Here is an 18,459-nt window from a genome sequence, read left to right as displayed (position 1 = left end):
ATTTTTACTGCACTCTATGTACTGCATATGGTACTTATTTGTGGAGGTTCAGCAGGAAGTAAGAACAACAATTATAGTGTGTAAACTGTGCATATAATTAGCACATAAGTATATATATATTGTGCATATAACAAAATATTTAAAGTACATATAATTAGAAAAGGCATTTTTTTAACGTCTTGGAAAATGTAATAAATGACTGCAGAAACAAAACCCATTCTAATTTATTTTTAGCACAGTTATCCATCTACAATACACTATCTGTTCTAGCCTATGGAAGACGTCCATTTGTTTTTCCATTCCTCTATTTTGGGGAAAACAAATTGAGGTTACAGTGTCAGACTATTTAACAGTGATTCTGTTGGAGAAATCTGTGAATTAAGAAATGCATTATGCATTTAAACTGCAAAAGTAAACAGCCTCAACCCAGAGCAGTAGTGGCGATTCGAGCAATGGCTGGATTGCGAGACGTTCTGGAAGATGAAGTGACAGGCGCCACTTCTAGCAATAGAACATTAATGCTGACTGGGGGGGCATGAGGTCCTGCTCAGTGTCACACAACTTCTTTTCTTCTCGTCTTATTTCTGGTCTCGTCTCAGCTCCCGCATCTTTATAAGGAGACTGTGAGGACCTCCTTCACCAAGATCAGGTAACAGGGACCCTGTAACCTGGCTCCTGATCCGACTGGGACCCTGAAAGTGAGGAACACCGCAGAGCTGTATCAGTATAGTGTACCAGTAGTTTCCACCCCACCCTCAGATGGCTTTTTCTCGTAGAGATTATAATCTGAAGCTCCAACACAATTTATTTCATTATAAAAAGTTCTAGCACAGCTGTTTGCAATACAGCATTTGACTCACAGTTTTTGGTCTCTGGAGCCGAGTGTCTGTGCCATTTCTGCAGACATCATCTCCTGTCCTGTTCTCGGGTGAGCGCCAGTCCTTACTGGGGTCTTGCAGGAGGGCAGAGGCTGAGTGAGATGCCAGCAGATTCCACTTTGCAGAGCCTGACAGTCAAATACATCCTTTACACAGCCGTTCATTTTACCTTCACAAAAGTACATCACATTCGCTCCCCTAGATGCACGTTCCTAGAATTTTCAGCACACTAGAAAAATTTGCCACTTTGTACTGAAGTGTTTGCCTTCACAAACGTCTGGTCAAAAGTTTCCTCCCTAAATTTTTGTAAACTTTTTGTACTGGTTTTTAAACTTTAGTGTAGTTATAGCTATTTGGCTCTAGTAAGCACAGTAATTGTCACACTACTACTCGCATGCATTGAGAATTCAGACCATATTGTTTCTGGTGGTTTTAGTGTGGGCAGTTTGTAAGTTTCTATAAGTGGGCAATCTCTAGGTGCTTTACAAGCTGTTTTTGGAACTAAACAACTAAAATCAAGATGTCTGTTGAATGGGTTACCACAAAAGTTTAGTTACCACTAAAACAAGTGTTGGTTTTTTTCACCCTCTTTTAACCTAAAAACATAAAACGCTAATAAAGTATTTTACTCAAAAACACCATGAGGCATTGCTGTTTGTGCTCCAGTTTGTGTTATCTGAGGATTTGTCCACAAATAACACATCCTTGTCAAATACCTGGAGATCAGAGCTCATGAGCTGGTGGCTGAACTTGCTGACATTTGCTGTCTTTAAGACGTGGAGCAATTGGTTAGCCTTTTAGAGACGTGGTGTGCATTCCAAAAGCTGGGAGAAGACTCCAAAGCAGGCTGGTGTACAATTAGCACTGGATCACAATAAGACACAACTGCACACAGAATTAAGAGACTGAAATATAAACTGCATTCGAATTACTAGATACAGAATAGGATGCTCACTGCACAAAGCTAAACAGATGAGCCCTATGGCAATACAGAACAGGGAAATAATGATTAATTTATAAAACATAGGAATGATTTGACATCTGCATGGAGCTCTGGTAGATCTTTCAAAACTAGAGGGTGGATTCCTTGCTAAAATTGGAACGCAAATCAGTTGTCAAAGTCCACATGGCCAGTGGCAAACAATATTGGATTTTATGGCTTACTAGAGTGGAGCAGAAGAGTAAGTGAAAGCAGGTTTCCTTTTGCATTATTTCAGAAACCTAAATAATAGTGTGCCTTTGCAGATAACAGCTGTTTGATATTGATCTGGTATTATCAATTGGGCAATTTAATCTGTATCTGTAATTTCATTTGTGGTGGGAGCTGTGTTTTGGGTGACAGATTTAAATTGAATAGTTCTGCTATTTTAGGGATTTAGAAGACAACTGATTGGCATTTTACTGGCATGGAGAGGTGCTGATTGTCATATATTGAAGAAGGTATCACACAGCTTTGCTGTATATCCCACCCTACAGCAAGAAGAGCTGGTACTTCATGATCATCTTAACCAAACCTGACTGGAGCTAAGTATCTGAGCCTTGCTAGGAAGAGCTTGTTTTTCTGTGTTTGTAGGGAACTTGGGTTTTCTGGGTAAAAGATAACCTTGGTTAGAGACGTCTTTCTTGCTTAGGGTGCATTTTTATGGATAGGGATATAGGATCCCATTTATTTTGTGGCATCTAAGGTGCAAAGAGAGAGAGATTGCAGGTTGTATTGCATTTTTTTTTAAAGGCAGTTTATCTTTTACTGGAAGTGGCCTCTGTAGGCATTATGAGTTTAAAAGGAACAAACAATAGGTTTATTCCATGCTGAAAAAAGAAGAAAACACAAAGTTTTGGCCATGGAGCCTTCTTCAGGTGTTCACACCTTCACACTTGAAGCTGAAGTTCACGCCTGAAGAAGGCTCCACGGCCGAAATGTTGTGTTTTCTTTCTTCTTTTTTTCAGCATGGAATAAACCTATTACTTGTTCCTTTGCAGCGTATGCATGCTGACACAGCTACCCACCTGAACTATTATGAGTTTAATGCTTAATAGCAGTCTGGGGTTTTCTGCGTGACCAGAATGTTAGGCCTCTAAAATGCCTTGTCTGTAAATACTGTATACATAGAGTAACTTGTATGTTGTTGTTGTCTGAAGCGTAGTGTCTTGTCCTTGTTAATAAATATTTGTGTAACCAAGTGTGCCTGGATTATTACTCTTTTCACCAAAGCTGTGCCAGAGAACAAATAATTCACAGGCCTCTAATTATACCAACTGCTCGGGTATATTCTGGAGACATCACTTACAAGTGGGGGGTTATGAATATTTATTTTATTTATTGACAAACTGCTCGGTCATTTCCTGATTTCCACCAGTTTCATAACCCTCCATTTGTAACGATACATTTCAAAATAATTGGACAAGAATTCGTAGTGGCTTTACTGGCTGTACTCTCTTCCAGATTCTTCTGTATGCTAGTAAATGGCCTAATTATATAACTATAGATACAAGAACATGATTCATTTCAATGGGCTGTAGTATAATAATAGTATAATAATACTGTCTTTATTCTCATTGTGCCTCACAATGTACCTAAAGAGAAGTAATATCTTAAAGCACATGTCCAGGGGCTGTATTCCTGTAGCTGACTGAAGTCTGAGACTGGGAAATGTGCTTATGTACCCGTTATAGACTAAGTTATCCAACTAGTGTTTTGTGACCTTAAGGCTTTTTCATAACTCAGGTTTTCTTTATTTCTCAAGAGGTTCTGCCAAGTGTGATCAATAGAGAACCTCATTTTCATACTCCTAAATCTCCTCCAGATGGACATTGTCTCTCTGTTTTACACTAGTCTACTCTCAGACACAGTGGCTTAATCCTACAATTTAGCTTAAAGCTCTGGTATCTCTTATATTTTAAAGAGAACACAGGTCTATGGAAAGCTATATAATAAAGTCCTCACCCCAGCTCTTTTCAATGTCATTTTCTGTCTTGAAAATCCAGTTCATATGTAACACACAGCAGGTCATTAAGACAGACCTCAGCTAAATACTTAAGGCATGTATGTCATTAAAACTATCTTTGGATTCTTATGCCACAATAAAAAGCCATTTCTCATTTTCTTGGTTGTTAAATGATTTTACTTGTTTCTTTCTGATGAGAATGATTGCAAGACAAAAGTGTACTTCATGTGTAGTGATGTGTTGATTTTCAGCTTTAATTATAAGGACAGTGCCAAGATTTCCCATTAATCAAGTATTGCAGTTGTTGGTGTCTTATACACTAAGCTCTCTGTGTCCTGTCTGGCACAAGTATATTAGAAGAATTTGTGAACTATGCTGACAAAGGTGAGGCTATTTCACAACACAGGTTTTCTCTGTTTCACAAGAGATGCTTCCAAACTTCATCATAGAGAAACTCATTTTTATACTCCTAAATCTGCTCCAAAACACATTTGAGGTTTACTGGCTTGACAGAACATCCAAACTAGAAATGAAAACCCATGTATTTACTGTATATTTTGGGAGCTGTGTCAGGAAGACAAATTAGTCATACAGTATGTCCTTTAAGAAGATCAAGGGCTGGGAGATGTCATCTACACACTGACTGGATACAAATGCCCTTTGTCTCCAGGATAGTAGACAGTAACTGAACAGCACAACAGAGGTAATTTGCTAACTTACACTTGCACTCTCTCTGTTTCACACAGTTTTGCCAATACCATAACAAGCCTTTGAACTTGGGAAGTTCAGTAGACTTCTTTATCCTCCATCATTGGAGACTAATACAAATGCAGCATAGAGCATTACATATACAGTATACTGTATATAGAACATACCTGCTAATGTGCTTCTTATGGTGCCAGCACTCCTGGACAAAACAGAGGCCGACCTCTTGTTCTGGCCTTTGAAAAGAAAAGGCAGACTTCACTGACTGATATGTAATAAATAATTTAATTTAAAAAAATTAGCATGTTTGAGTTTGGCTTTCCCATATAGACTTTACTGGACTAAACACAGAATCAATTCTCCTGAATAAGGTTGCAAGAGACACGTTAGCTAGTGCTTATTATAAGATTGTCTCTGTAATAGTGGTTATTACACTGAAGTTCATTTAAATCCTCATGGGGAAAGAAGTAATCTTTTGAATGGTGTCCCACATGTGGAAAGTGATGTGTTAATACTTGCTTAGTGTGTTCTAATTTACAATTGACGATATAAAACTTAATTAAAATAAAAATAAAATAAACCTCGAGAGCAAACCCTTGCACAAGTGAAGTTATGCAGCCCTGAATCGGTCAGGCCTGTGTCTTGGCTCAGAAGGTGCACACTGTTCTCCCTCTGGTGAGCAGGGAGACATGTAAGATGGCCCAGAGCCTGTCACACCTGTCGAGGAGCTGCTTCGGGACAGGGCGCCCTGAATGTCATACACTTGGCTCTGCAGCTCATCCACACGCTGGAAAGCTTCAAGTTTCAGGCTTCGCTCCAAGGAAAGCTGGCTTCTGACCTGCCAGCGGGAGAGAGCACGGGAAGCTTTGTTTTTCAGGTCGATGGCTTTAATGTCGACACAAACATTTCTGTATGGATACGTTTAAAAAGAGACTAATGTGATGTGTTAAGAGGTTGACACTTACCGTGTAAACTTAAATTGCAATATTTAATGTCAAATGCTCCTACAGACAGCTCAGTCAGATTGCCAGTGTTAGTGAAAGACAACACATTGAAGAATACTATAACCACTGTATTTGGACACACAGTTTGAATATCTCTTCCTCGAGACAATCTCCTTCACAAATTTATTTTAACTGATTCTAGAAGGAAAGATCTGTGCACACAAGAAAGCAGTTGAAACATTGACATTCACAGAATTTTTTTAAATCATATTGTTATCTGTGGCTGTAATAACATTAATTTGAAAATATTGCCCATTTGTAGAATGCCCCCACTTTAGTATTTGGGGTTATGGTTTAGATAAATGCAAAGCATTACATCCAAAAGTAGGAGTGCTTAAAGGGAAGACATCTCTGATTTTTTCATTCTTAATTAAGCTCACAAAGGCAGTAGGTGGCAGTAGGAATATTCTCGGAAACAAGAGGAGCAAGCGTGGCTGTCCACCTGTCGGATCTCCTTGTCTGTCCTCTGCTGGTGGAGCTGGCTCATCTTGGTGCTGCACTCCAGCTGCTCCCCCAGCGCCTGCAGCTGCTGCTCCTTCTCCCCCACGTCCTCCTGCAGCCGCTCCAGGTTGGCTGCCTTCATGCTGTCCAGGTGCAGCCTGCTGCGCGCCTCCTGGGCGGCGCAGTGCTCCGACTCCCTCAGCAGCTGCCTCTGAGGGAGAACTCACAGTCACCAGCAGTGCCACGGGGGAGGGATTGAGCCCCTAGTCACACATACTGGAGATCCCGAAATCTCTCGACCGGGGCTAGGGCAGATGCAAGAACAGCCTCTCTCAATCTAATGAATATGTAAGCTATCTTAAATGAACTGCAGCTGCAAGGTGCATCAGATACTCTGACTTAGTAAGGGCTGTACTTCATGCTGATAGTCATGGTTAAAGACTTACAGACTTTGGACTTTTCCGAATAAGAATACCGTTTAAATGGGGTGATGTTATCAGCTGATTGAAGAAAAATGAAGATGAGATTTACTTTTTATAGCATGAAAAAATTGACAAAAATTTCAACAGATTCCTACAGATTTGCTGCCACATTCATTTAATCCAAGGCGTAGGAAGAAATATGTGTCGATACAATTATTTGAAAGGGATATAAAAAGGTCTTGTGATCCCAAGTAAGGTTCTATGACTTAAAGGGTCTGAATTTCTTCTTAACCAAATATTATGCTGCAGTCAGACCTCTGAGACAGAATTTCTAGATCTGCAGGTGATCTGTATCTCTTCTGATCTGAATGGTGTCTGTGCAGCTGTGACGCTGCTGTGCTGGGCGGCGAGTCACCTGCTTGTCCAGCTGTTTGCTGACAGTCGTGTACTCGGCCTGGCACGTGGACAGCGCTCTCCTGGCGGCCTCGAGCTGCTGCCTCAGCAGGGTGGCCTCCTCCTCCACCAGCAGCCGCAGCCGCAGGCTCTCCTTCTTCTGCTGCGTCGCCTCCTGTGGGGGGTCACAGAGCACAAGCCGCGGGGAAGACAGTGGCGCCAACAGCTGTGCTGTTACACAGGTGAGAGTGTGTGTGTGTGTGTGTGTGAACCAGCCTCCGTACAGAAGAATACATTCACTACTGCAGCCGTGGCTGGGGAGCGTCTAACTGTAAACTTCAAAAGGAGAAAGTGTTTCTGTGGCACACTGCTCACTTTCTGATCGACCCTTCAGTTCATTTGAGTTGCTACATACAGTACTGCAGAGAATGCTAAACTGTTCCTAAAAATAAGTCAACAAGTGCTAGAGGCAACTTACAGCTGTTTCGCCACTTACTTATCTGTGGGCTGTTCATGGGACACAACAGGAGGTAATGGGTTAGAAATAAGGAAATAATGCTTTCAATTATTTCGCACACAACAGGATACTAATATTACGTACATTAACATAAACTGAAAGTTTCCAAAATACGCAGATTCAAATGTAAGATGAATGAATCTAGCCACCAGTGAAGCATCAAGAAAACCCACTGGACAGGTACCGCTGGGCTTGTTGTTTTTGAAATGTGTGTGCTGGGCCTCACTGGCTGATGTTTCCGGGCGTTGGACCTGCCTCTTCTCAGGCACACAGCCCTACCTGCCTGTGGCAAAGCAGCTGGTGGCGGAGCTGGCCCTGGCTCACAGTGTGTCTCCAGAGCCCCAGGGCCTTCATCTTGCACAGTAGGGTGTCCAGCTGGCTGCTCTCCCTCCGCAGCTCCTGCAGCTTTTCTTGCTGAAACGCAGAATGCAACAGTTACATCCCAACATCTTTCAGTCTTTCTGCATCTTTTTTTTGTATAAAATAAATACTATTATGTTTTTGCAGAAAACCCCACAACATTCTGCTACGTCTCCAGAAACCACCCTACCATCAATAATGTTCCCTGAAGGGCCTCGTCGTCTTTGGTGGAGCCAAACTTCTTCTTCAGCTTGATCATGTTGTCCACCCCTTCCCTGCGCACCTGGCTGACTAGTTCAGTTACATCCTGGTCCATTCTCATGTGATATTCATCCAGTTTGGCCTGGATCCAGCAGTTAAAGACATCAATGGGAAATACATATTATTTTAACTGGCTTTACATCAGTAATCTATTACATAATATCTGTAGCCCCAGTGAAGTGATTAAAGTGCCGGTATATATCTCCAGACATTGCACTAATGGGTCTAAAGTACTTGAAATGATTATAATTATCAATAATCCAGTTGAGACAATATAATATATCCATGCACAATGAACTCCAGTGCACATTCATAAGCAATGGACCTGTCTCACACTATATCACTTTCCTGCTAATGACAAGATCTTTTAAATATAAAGAGAATAAGTGTAAATTGTGACTTCACAGAAAAATATTTTTATTTGTACTTAGTATGGCACATACCGTAAAATGCAGTAATAGTTCAGATTTTGATAAATTAATGTAATATAACCAAGGATATGCACACGTTCTGTCAGTGAGATTGTGGTGTGCTAAGCCAATATTACAGTATGCAGACCTTTAAGCTGAGGCAGGCAGTGAAGAGGTTTCGGACCAGCGCCTCGTACTCCAGCTGGACCTGCGAGCGGGCTTGGTGCTGCAGACTCTGCCTCTCCTCCTCCATGTGTGCCACCTGGGCTCGCAGCGCGGTGATCTCCACCACCATCTCCTGACACAGATCGGCCACCTGTCGCACAGGAGCGCCGACTCACACACCCACAGCGCAGACACCTTCCCCACTACAGTATCAACTCCACGGCCAGAAAGCAGAAGCCCAGGAAAACGATTATAACGAAGGAAAGTAGAAGAGCCATGCAAATGATAGAAAACTAGAAAAAGATTCCAGTTCTGCGTCAGATAGATTTTCTTTTCATTATTACAAGAGCGAAATAACTATAAAGGATGAAGTTACATCCCTCAGAGATAAAACCTGGAACATTTTAGGTGATGAAAGGGAACTGATGATGTATGAAGCAAATGCACTGCAGGTGCGTTTATCCAGGAAGAAACGAACAACATGCCTCAATCTAAGGCTAAAAAAAGTAATATATTAAACAGAATTAGCATAAAAGGACCAATTCAGTGTTACAGCGCCTTGAATAACAAGATAAATACATCTCCAGGACCTGATAGTTTGTCCAGATGTGTCATTCACAGAACATAAACTGAACTCTTCCAACAGTCGCTGAAAATGAACAACATCCATTGACTGGACAACTGCTTATTGATATTCCTAATGAGCCTTCCTCGCAGAAAAAAATAGTAACAATACCAAACCATGTAATTATAGACCAATAATTCATTCATTACTAATATTATTCATTGTTCATTTCTGGAAAAAATAATTTGAACTAGAACTAGTAGCAGATGTTGTTCTTTGTGGCAACTGGATTCTAAGTGATAGTCAATGGGTACAGTGCTCTGCAAGAAGATCCACTCCCTTCTGATGATGTTGCATTTTGTTAAAATGCTGCCATTTAACTAATTTCACCCATAAAGTGTTCACTTTTCTTTTTTATTTAAAAAATATGACAAATTTGAAGGCTGAATACTTTTGCAATGAACTCTAGATCTCACTTAACTAAAGTGATGCAGGTCTATGAACAAGCCAGAGGTGTGCTGGATAGAAACAACGTACTCACAACGGGCAACCCACTGAAGCTAAGCAGGTGTGAGCCTGGTCAGTACCTGGATGAGAGACCTCCTGGGAAAAACCAAGGTTGCTGCTGGAAGAGGTGTTAATGGGGCCAGCAGGGGGCTGTGTGGGTCCTAATGCCCCAGTATAGTGACGGGGACACTATACTGTAAACAGGCCCCGTCCTTCGGATGAGATGTAAAACCGAGGTCCTGACTCTCTGTGGTCATTAAAAATCCCAGGGCGCTTCTCGAAAAGAGTAGGGGTGTAACCCTGGCGTCCTGGCCAACTTTCCCATTGGCCCTTACCAATCATGGCCTCCTAATAATCCCCCTCTATGAATTGGCTACATTACTCTGCTCTCCTCCCCACTGATAGCTGATGTGTGGTGAGCGTTCTGGTGCACTATGCCTGCCGTCGCATCATCCAGGTGGATGCTGCACATTGGTTGGTGGTGGAGGGGAGTCCCCATTACCTGTAAAGTGCTTTGAGTGGAGTGTCCAGAAAAGCGCTATATAAGTGTAAGCAATTATTATTATTATTATTATGAACTGTTTCACATTAGGGTGTTCTGTCTTCTTCCTTCGTCTCTCATTTTCTTTTTGTCCCTCTAATTGAGGGCTGGAATCTTCCTGCGCTGCCAATCCACACACCTCCTAAAGATCCTCCTAAAGTTCTGGCATTTTTATAGCTTTTTCTAGCCTGATTTGGGCAGATGAAGATCAATTGAAAACTGCTTTATCTGGAGCTTCCTATAAACTTTAGAAATCTTTGTATAAAAAGGTGACATGCTGGCAGTCTGACAAATTTTCATAACTCTTAATAGTTTTTAGGAAGCAGATATGTACTGTAAGTGATATACTTTTTTGGATGGTATGCAAAGTGCAATAGCATTATTTGTGTGTTTTTTCTTTATTTGGGTAAAACAAACCTGGGCATCAGGCCCTTCACCCCAGGTCTGGGAGTCCTCCAGTGCCTTCAGATCCTAAAAGCAAAAGGGGCATAATCTCAGGCACAAGTGTCAGTGTGTCACAAACAATTGTAGTTTGAGACTTTTCTTTCTAGCAGGTATATTTAGCTCAATCTAAGACGTGCAGGTGCCTGAACTTCTTAAAGGGCATTCTTTTTCAATTAACAGTTTTACATGCTTTCAGTTAAGGGAGAATGCTGGAAAGTCGAAAGAATGTTGGAATACACACTCGCTGTCATGATGTCCAGACGTCTGTGGCAGCTTCAAGGGGAAGAGAGAGAGAGCTGTGCTCCACTGGGGAGGAACCTTGTACCTACCTGCTCCCTCTGGTACAGCACGTGGGTCTCCTGCTGCAGGATGTTCTCGTAGAACATGGAGTAGGAGTCGAAGTTCCTGCGCTCTCTCTCCATCACCGAACACGCCAGGGATGTAAGGCATGACTGCAAATGGGCTCTGGAGAAAGTCAGCTGAAAACAATCGGCAGGGGACATGATGTTTAAAGATTTTTAAATGCTTTGGCTAACAGGTACAGATACATTTCTTCAGAACATTAAAAAGGTTTCATAAATTGGCAAACAGGCCAAATAATGACTTCAAAGGATTAAATGACTCAAAGGATTAAATGACTCCAGCAGTGAAAGCTAATTCAAAACAACTGATATAAAAAGTAATGGAATAATATAATGAATGTAAAAACCAATGTAAATGAATATTAACAATAAATACGCACTGTATCTACCAAAAATGGTAGATGAAGACAAATCAACCTCACCCTCTCGTCATCAGTTTCCTCACTCTGCGCCATCAGCTGCTGCACAAAATTTTCAACTATATGTGGTCGCTCAGGTGAAAAACCTTGCCTCATCGCTGGGTACTTCCACAGTTCTAATCATAAACAACACAATCTTATTGGTAAACCACAGTTTGCAGAGCAAGGGTAGAAATGCTCATACCACCAGTGAAACCATAATATTTCCATCTTGCATTAAAAAAGAGAAAATATGGGACATCAATTTGCAATGAGGATTTGTAAGAATGTAAGTATGATCTAGGACGATATTTAAGTGAATTATCTACAATGTTTCACCAGCATGTGCATCTAGTTTCTTAGTTGTACAGTGTATCTTACAGTAGGACTATTTGACAAATTTACAGTAAAACTTTTAAACTTTTACAGTAAAAGTTTTTAAACTTTCAGATTAAAATAAAAACATCTGCAATTACTTTTTTTATCAAATACTGCAATAACATAAAAGAATATCAAGTACTGGGAGGCTCTGAGATGCAGTTTACATGGAATCAAGGCCCACTGTCTCAGTGCCAAGCATACCGGTGGGCAGGCCTGTGTCCTGCCTCGCTCGTTCAGAAATCACCATGGTCAGTTCCCTCGTGATCTTCTTCTGCACGTCGCATACCATTTCAATCTCAAGGCTTTCCAGCAGCTTTTGAACCTGGAGGCACACAAGCAGTTTGTGTTTCACTATTGATTCCCAGGAGGCTCATGGGCTGACCCTGTCATTGACAAGTGACCAATGAAAATAGTAGTTTTCTTCTGTTCAAGATCTGTTCAAGCTCAGTTCTTTCAGCCAGTCACTGTAGGATGTTCTTTCCGGTCTAGGAAGCATCTGGTTTCTATTCTTTCACCTAATATTACAGCAGCAATACTCTTATAATTTATAAATTGTAAATCCACACAATATTCATGTTTGTATATTGTCTTGATGCACTGTCTGCACTTTGTGTTTTTACACTTGTTTTAACAATCGAGAGACTTTCTGTAAGTAAGAATTCCATTGTACCAGTACATGTACCGGTTACATATGGCAATAAAGTTCAAGTTCAAGTTCAAGTTCTAAATGAAGTATTACTATCTTCTATTCTAACAATTCCAGAATATATATAATTTCTGCTATATTATGACTGATTAGTGATTTTTATTAATTAGGAAAATCAGGAATTTCTGGAGTCTTTTTTCATATAATTACGTACAGTATAATTGCCTGGTTCAGTTTTGCCACCCTTTTTATGGATGGGCACCCTATTAGAATGGGTATTGGCCACTTGACTTTGTGTGGGAAGAGTGCTGTTAACTGTCCATGAATCACACATCATGAGTCTTCAGGAACAAGTGTTAGAATACTATCAGGCCCTTGTTTATCTCTAGTGTTTCTAGCATCTATACACTTCTAAGCTACTACCATTTAATTTAGACATTTGTCTTTCCTCACTTTAGGGCAAACTGTTAATTGCGTCTCTGGTAAATGCCTCAGTAAAATATTCCTGTATTCCCCCTGTCATTCCCCTTCCAAGTTTCAGCTCTACACAGCTATTGAAACAGGAGTGCTGTCTGTGTACCTGGTGCTTTTTGATGTCCACTTCTGAAGCTCCCACAGGAGGGAGGACGGGCTGGGAGTCAGAGACCAGCCCCTCATATTCCTCCTCTTTCCCCAGCTGTCGAGCAAGGGCTCTCATGGTGGGGTACAGGATTTCCACTCTGTAACAAAGAGCCCAGCACAGTAAACCCAGGGCTGGGGAAGCAGCAAAAGAGGCTACAAGAGCCCGATTCCTACAAAGCTCTAACACTAGAGCATTGCATTCCAATGAATCCATAATTGTGTGCCCACATCTTCTTGCTCAATTACACAAGTACACCTCTGTTTCTAAATAACTATTACTGTACTTTTGCTGTACGTGTGCCTACCAGAAAGCATAAAAGACCACAATAGCCAAAGGATTTCAAACAGGAATATAATTTTGACATGTTTTGGTTCAAGGAATAAGTGATTGTTTTTTAGATCTGTCCCTTTCACAAAAAATAGAACTGAACCTTGTTGTCTTAGTTCAAGTATATTAACTTGAATGTTCAATGCGTCATATTGTGTTCACCTCAGCTTTCTGTATGACAAGCCATTGCACAATAGTCAGATATTTTACCTCACCTTCTAGAAGAAATTCAGAACACACCCAAACAATAAAGAAGCTCCCAGGACACAGGGAGAGCCGTCTACAGACAAACAGGCACAGTCACACACCCTACTGTTCCTGCTCTGTCACATTTTAGCTTGTTCTCATCCTCGAGGCCTTTGGAAGCTGCCAGAAACACGAAAGGCAAGTGAGAGCTCGCTGTGAAGACAAGGAGGCTGACCTGTACACCCTGGAGAACTGCTTGTAGAGTGAAAGAGTGTTGACCTGTTGGACTCCCAGCCGCTGTCGTCCCCAAGCCTCCTTCAGCACCTCCAGCTGCTTCCACAGCAGCAGGAAGGACTTCAGCACCGAGTACATCTCCACTGGGTCCTGTCCCACCGCCTGAGCTGCTGCTCCTCCATCTACTCCAGCAGCTTTCGCAATCTGCTAGGATTGCAAAAAGCCATCAACTCCATAAAAGACTTTTTTTAACAAAAAAAAAACAGGAACTGTAAATCTGACTTTGATCTGAGCTGGACTCAGAAAGTATCCTGCAGCAGACCATGAGACAAATGTAAAAGGGAAATAATTTCCAGTAGTGGTGGCTTTAAGCATGTTCACATCCATTAGACACTCTGTGTGACTGTGAACATTTTTAGAAAAATGCCTACATCTAATCATTTTACTGTAGCTCTTAATGTCTGATTTTGTTTTACTCTTGCTTTTGTTTTGTCTGTTTACTGTGTGACTCTTTTTTCTTTATTATCTTCTCATAATATTTTTCTGTGTCCAATTGCACAATGCTTTGAGTCTTTGAAAGAGAGCTTATGTATAAAACATACTATTATTTCCAAGATGCCACTCAGGTGAAATACTGTAAATGAAACAAAAATCAAAAGAAGTTAATATTCTTTTCTGGACATCATAATAACTGGATTGAATAGTATACTCCAAATGAGATTTAATTTTTTTCCATGGTCAAAAATGTAAGTAAAAATTCAGATTTTGGTTAGTAAAAAAAAAAGTTAAAGCTTTTATTTCTTGACAACTCACAGACTGGGTATGAATTTACTGTGAAAACATATTTCTTGATGCTGATTAATACTACAGTACAGTAGATATACATTGCTATGCTAAGTATTGACCGGGAATGACAAGCCTCAGAGATGACCTCGAAGAGGCTATGAGGAAGCTACTAAACCGGATACAGGGCCGACCTGGATGTGTGTAATGGAAGTGTTGATAAGGGTGGTGTGTTACTGCTGGGTTCCTCTAGAAACAGCAAACATTTTGAAACTTACTCTTAAAATGTTAACATTAAAACTGCCTCAGGAACTTAATGTTAGCCAATGACAGGGTAAGAACTGCTTCATCTTTTGAAACATATCGCTTCATTTGTGATAATAAAAGATCATCCTCTAAATTGTTTTAAAATTTTTGGTTTCTAGATATTTTACATGCAGTATTACTTACATTTTTTCAAACAATTCTCCATACTGTTTGACTGAATGAGAATGAAAAGTGCTTTGGATAAAAGCATGTGGTACATGGATACCTGTTAATGTATGTTACAATGTTTTTATACATTTTGTGTCAGAGGTATGGTATGTACAGTAAGTCTCTCATTGCCTTACAGAGGAAATATGTTGAGCAATGAAATGAAATATGAGGCACACCTGTGCTTCACCAGCTTGGCAGGTTTTGTCACCTTCCCAGCCCTGCAGACTAACAAAGGTTACTTCCCGGCTGCTTTGCAGGACATCCTCCATCAGCAAAGAGACTCCCAGGATCTCCCCATTGGCCACCTTCCGACTGCGGTCACTGAGACCACTGAGGCACAGCTGGAGAGACAGGCACACCCAGGACAGTCTGTACTGCAGGAGTACTCAAAGAGAGTGTGGCCTTAATCACCCTCATCAAACATCAAAGTTCAAACGCTGTGCAAAAGGCAAATTACTAATAGACAGGCAACCAAAGACATCCAAAGATGTTATTCTGGTCATCCTGGTTACATGATTGCCCACTTTGAGACAAAGATTACTATTGAACTACACTCAGACATACATGCATTTTAACCATACTGTCATTTCTAAATCAAGACTATTGAAAAACAGAGCAGGTATCATTTGCATCTTTTGATCAAAGATTGCTTTTTCATTTTTTTCTTTTGCTCTTTACAAAACTACTTAATTATGACCAGTTTAGACACAATCACATTCTCTGAAATCAATCCAGAGAAGAGTGGCCAGATACATTCTAGGGCTTTAGGGAACGTATTACACTGACAGGTTGAAACAACTGAACCTTTGTGGTCTTGAACAGAGACGATTACAAAGAGACATGATACAAGTATTCACAATTCTCAAAGGCACTGATTGAGTTGAGCCAGAAGCTTTCTTCAGAATGAACAGTGAAACAGAAACTAGAAGATACAAGTGGAAGCTCCACAAACGTGCACTTAAGCAGGAGGCACTTTTTTACCCAAAGGGTTGCAAGAGTATCGAACAAATTATTCAGCATTGCTGTTGAAGCTGACAGCCTGGCTGTCGAGAAGATCCATGGATCAATTAACTACTAACTACCAAATTGGACAGATGGTCCGAATAGCTCCTTTCCTTTGTAACCTTTATCTTTATAAATCTACATTTAAGACAAAAATTAATCTCTTATAGTACAAGGATCTTTTTGGTAGGGGAATAAAACATAAAAAATACATTATTTGCACTGTTTATCATTTTAGTACTGTGTGGCGGGCCAGCAAGTCAATGATGTGAAAGATATCTCTGAACTCCTTAATCATAGGTGCAGAAAGAGGTTTCTGTATGGCTTGTATATAAAAGCGTATTATTTAAGAAAGGAACCCAAAATCAAATAATGCTGTCGGAAAAATTAACTTCAAAATGACAAGTGCCAACGGATCAAGAAGACTGATTTACAACCGTGGAAGTGAAGAGTCCTCACCTGCACGTTGTACTCAATGGGCAGAATGCTGCAGATAGCAAAGGGGAATGATCCGGACTGTGCAAGAAAACTTCTCCATGGATACATATCTTGCGCCTGTCTCCAGAAAACACATAATCAACAACTTGGAATTGTATATCTAAGTACTATGATCTTTTAGATGAGAAAGACAGCAGGTAGGGCCATGAAATGTTTTACTGACTTTGTGGCTAATCTGCTCCAGTGGCTCAGGCACTGTGATCTGGGAGCTGTACAGGTTGTGGCTCACACAGTTGCTCAGCACAGGCAAGGCGTGGCTCATGTTGTCAGTCACTGTCTGATAGGCTGCGCTGTTTCCCACTGAAAGGAAGGCTTCCCTAAAGGCAAACAGATTAAAGACATGAACATAGCTCCCAGTGTGAGACATTACTTCACATTTACAAATGTGCACTAAACACTCTGTTGCTGTTTAGAAACAAGATCATATGTTACACAATTTGTGTTTGTTTTGTTTTGGAGTGTGTTGTGAATGAAATAAATATAGTGCATCACAATTTTTTTGAGATACCACATATTTAAACTAGCAAAGGAACCTTTTCTGATTATACCCTTTGTTAAAATGATTGCTCTGATATATAAAACAATGTATTTTATCTGTTTGATTCCACATTAGTGTAAGTGTTTCCATGACTATAAGCATAGTAGTAATTCAGTTTACTAGATACTGTAATACTACATGATAGAATTGTTACCATCATGTAGCCCAATCTCATCAGATCTCAGAATTTAAAAAAAAGCTGGACCTGGTCAGTACTGGGATGAGTAGTGGATATGCAGTAGTGGTGTTGGTGAACCAAAAGGTGGCACCTCTGGACTGGACTGACTAAACCTGCGCCACTGTAAAGCGACTGGAGACACTGGGCAGGAAGATCTTCCATCCTTCAGATGAAATGTTAAACTGAGATCCTGGAAACATGGTCATTAAAATTCCAACGGCACTTGTATAAAGAGTAGGACCATTAATCCTGGTATCATGGCTAACGTCCACTCTGCACTTGTGAGATCTGTTATTCGCAAAGGTCTCCCTTTATCCAGTTGGTAAAGCAATTTCTCACATCTGCTCCTCATCTGCTGTGCAGCAGGGCTTCTGGTAAATAATAGCTGCTGCACGTCACTCAGGTGTGCCCTGCAGTTCACAGCTGGTTGAGGTGGGTGGCTCTATGTGAAGGCTGCTTTGGAATACTTTGAGATGAAAAATGCAGTGTAAATGTATGGAATTCATCTTATTAATTATAATGAGAGCCATTTTAGGCTCTTTTGCTGTCCAGTAGCTGCTTTATCACCTGATCAGATGGCGCACAGCCGCATCAAACTGCAGGAACATGACCTCCCTGCGGAGGAGCAGGAGTTGGCCTACTTCCTGTGGACTAGTTGGATCATGGAGTTTGTCAATCTGTTTCTGGATCTCTCGCAGCTCAGCACCTTGGAGCAAGCAAAAAATGCGAGCAAGATGTTTTTAAATCCTATATTTTGCTCATAGAACAGTACGCACATTTTAAATATCAGGACCATTCTTCAAAAAGCAGAATCATACATGCAGTATTCCTAAAGATCAGAGGTTTTCACAGGAATGGGATTTTCTTGTCCATTTTATTAGACGTTAATTGACTGATAAATTGTATGACGTATTAGAGACTTAGGGGTAACAAAGTTCTGTCCTAGTGTAGGAGATCAAGTACCTGGGTAACCTCTCCGTAGAAGTATCCAACTTGTAAAAGATGTGAGGGGTTAGCCTCCCAGAAAACTGCAGGAGCTTCTGTGACTTCAGACAGCCACAAGAGACTCTGTTTTCAGCTCTCCTTATTTCATATCATGCACTGATTTGCAGACGACACCTCAAGACTGATGAGATGAAAAGCGTAATATTTTCTACTGAAAAGTCATTTTTCCACACAAGCTACAAAAATTGGTTTTCCCGGCAGGAGGCAAATGAATGAGTGCAGTATTATCAGGAACTCAGCTAAATGCCCAAATCATTTTCAACA

General features: G+C 40.8%; 1 protein-coding gene across 3 annotated transcripts in view; it reads right to left on the bottom strand.

Annotated features, from left to right (window-relative positions):
* Window positions 1-208: 208 nt before the first annotated feature.
* The window catches only part of ccdc162 (coiled-coil domain containing 162), a 50,473-nt gene continuing 32,222 nt past the window's right edge, over window positions 209-18,459 (bottom strand). For 2 of the 3 annotated variants that reach the window (XM_088625788.1, XM_088625790.1), the window contains exons 30-48: window positions 17,758-17,896; window positions 16,638-16,791; window positions 16,436-16,531; window positions 15,151-15,315; window positions 13,716-13,921; window positions 12,926-13,064; window positions 11,901-12,021; window positions 11,343-11,455; window positions 10,888-11,037; window positions 10,532-10,585; window positions 8,485-8,652; window positions 7,856-8,008; window positions 7,585-7,719; window positions 6,811-6,963; window positions 5,975-6,184; window positions 5,246-5,366; window positions 4,699-4,764; window positions 861-1,006; window positions 209-692 (exon numbers count right to left, since the gene is read on the bottom strand). In XM_088625788.1, coding sequence (XP_088481914.1) covers window positions 579-692; window positions 861-1,006; window positions 4,699-4,764; window positions 5,246-5,366; window positions 5,975-6,184; window positions 6,811-6,963; window positions 7,585-7,719; window positions 7,856-8,008; window positions 8,485-8,652; window positions 10,532-10,585; window positions 10,888-11,037; window positions 11,343-11,455; window positions 11,901-12,021; window positions 12,926-13,064; window positions 13,716-13,921; window positions 15,151-15,315; window positions 16,436-16,531; window positions 16,638-16,791; window positions 17,758-17,896 — 2,603 coding nt within the window. In that variant the 3' untranslated portion in view covers window positions 209-578. The remainder of the gene's footprint in view (window positions 693-860; window positions 1,007-4,698; window positions 4,765-5,245; window positions 5,367-5,974; window positions 6,185-6,810; window positions 6,964-7,584; window positions 7,720-7,855; window positions 8,009-8,484; window positions 8,653-10,531; window positions 10,586-10,887; window positions 11,038-11,342; window positions 11,456-11,900; window positions 12,022-12,925; window positions 13,065-13,715; window positions 13,922-15,150; window positions 15,316-16,435; window positions 16,532-16,637; window positions 16,792-17,757; window positions 17,897-18,459) is intronic. The other variant, XM_088625789.1, reaches the window with a different exon arrangement.

Source organism: Lepisosteus platostomus, chromosome 3 (genome assembly GCF_059453375.1).
Source record: "Lepisosteus platostomus isolate fLepPlt1 chromosome 3, fLepPlt1.hap1, whole genome shotgun sequence".
NCBI classification, from domain to species: Eukaryota; Metazoa; Chordata; class Actinopteri; order Semionotiformes; family Lepisosteidae; genus Lepisosteus; species Lepisosteus platostomus.
The sequence above is the reverse complement of the archived record's forward strand: the minus strand, read 5'-3'. Positions and strand labels throughout refer to the sequence as shown.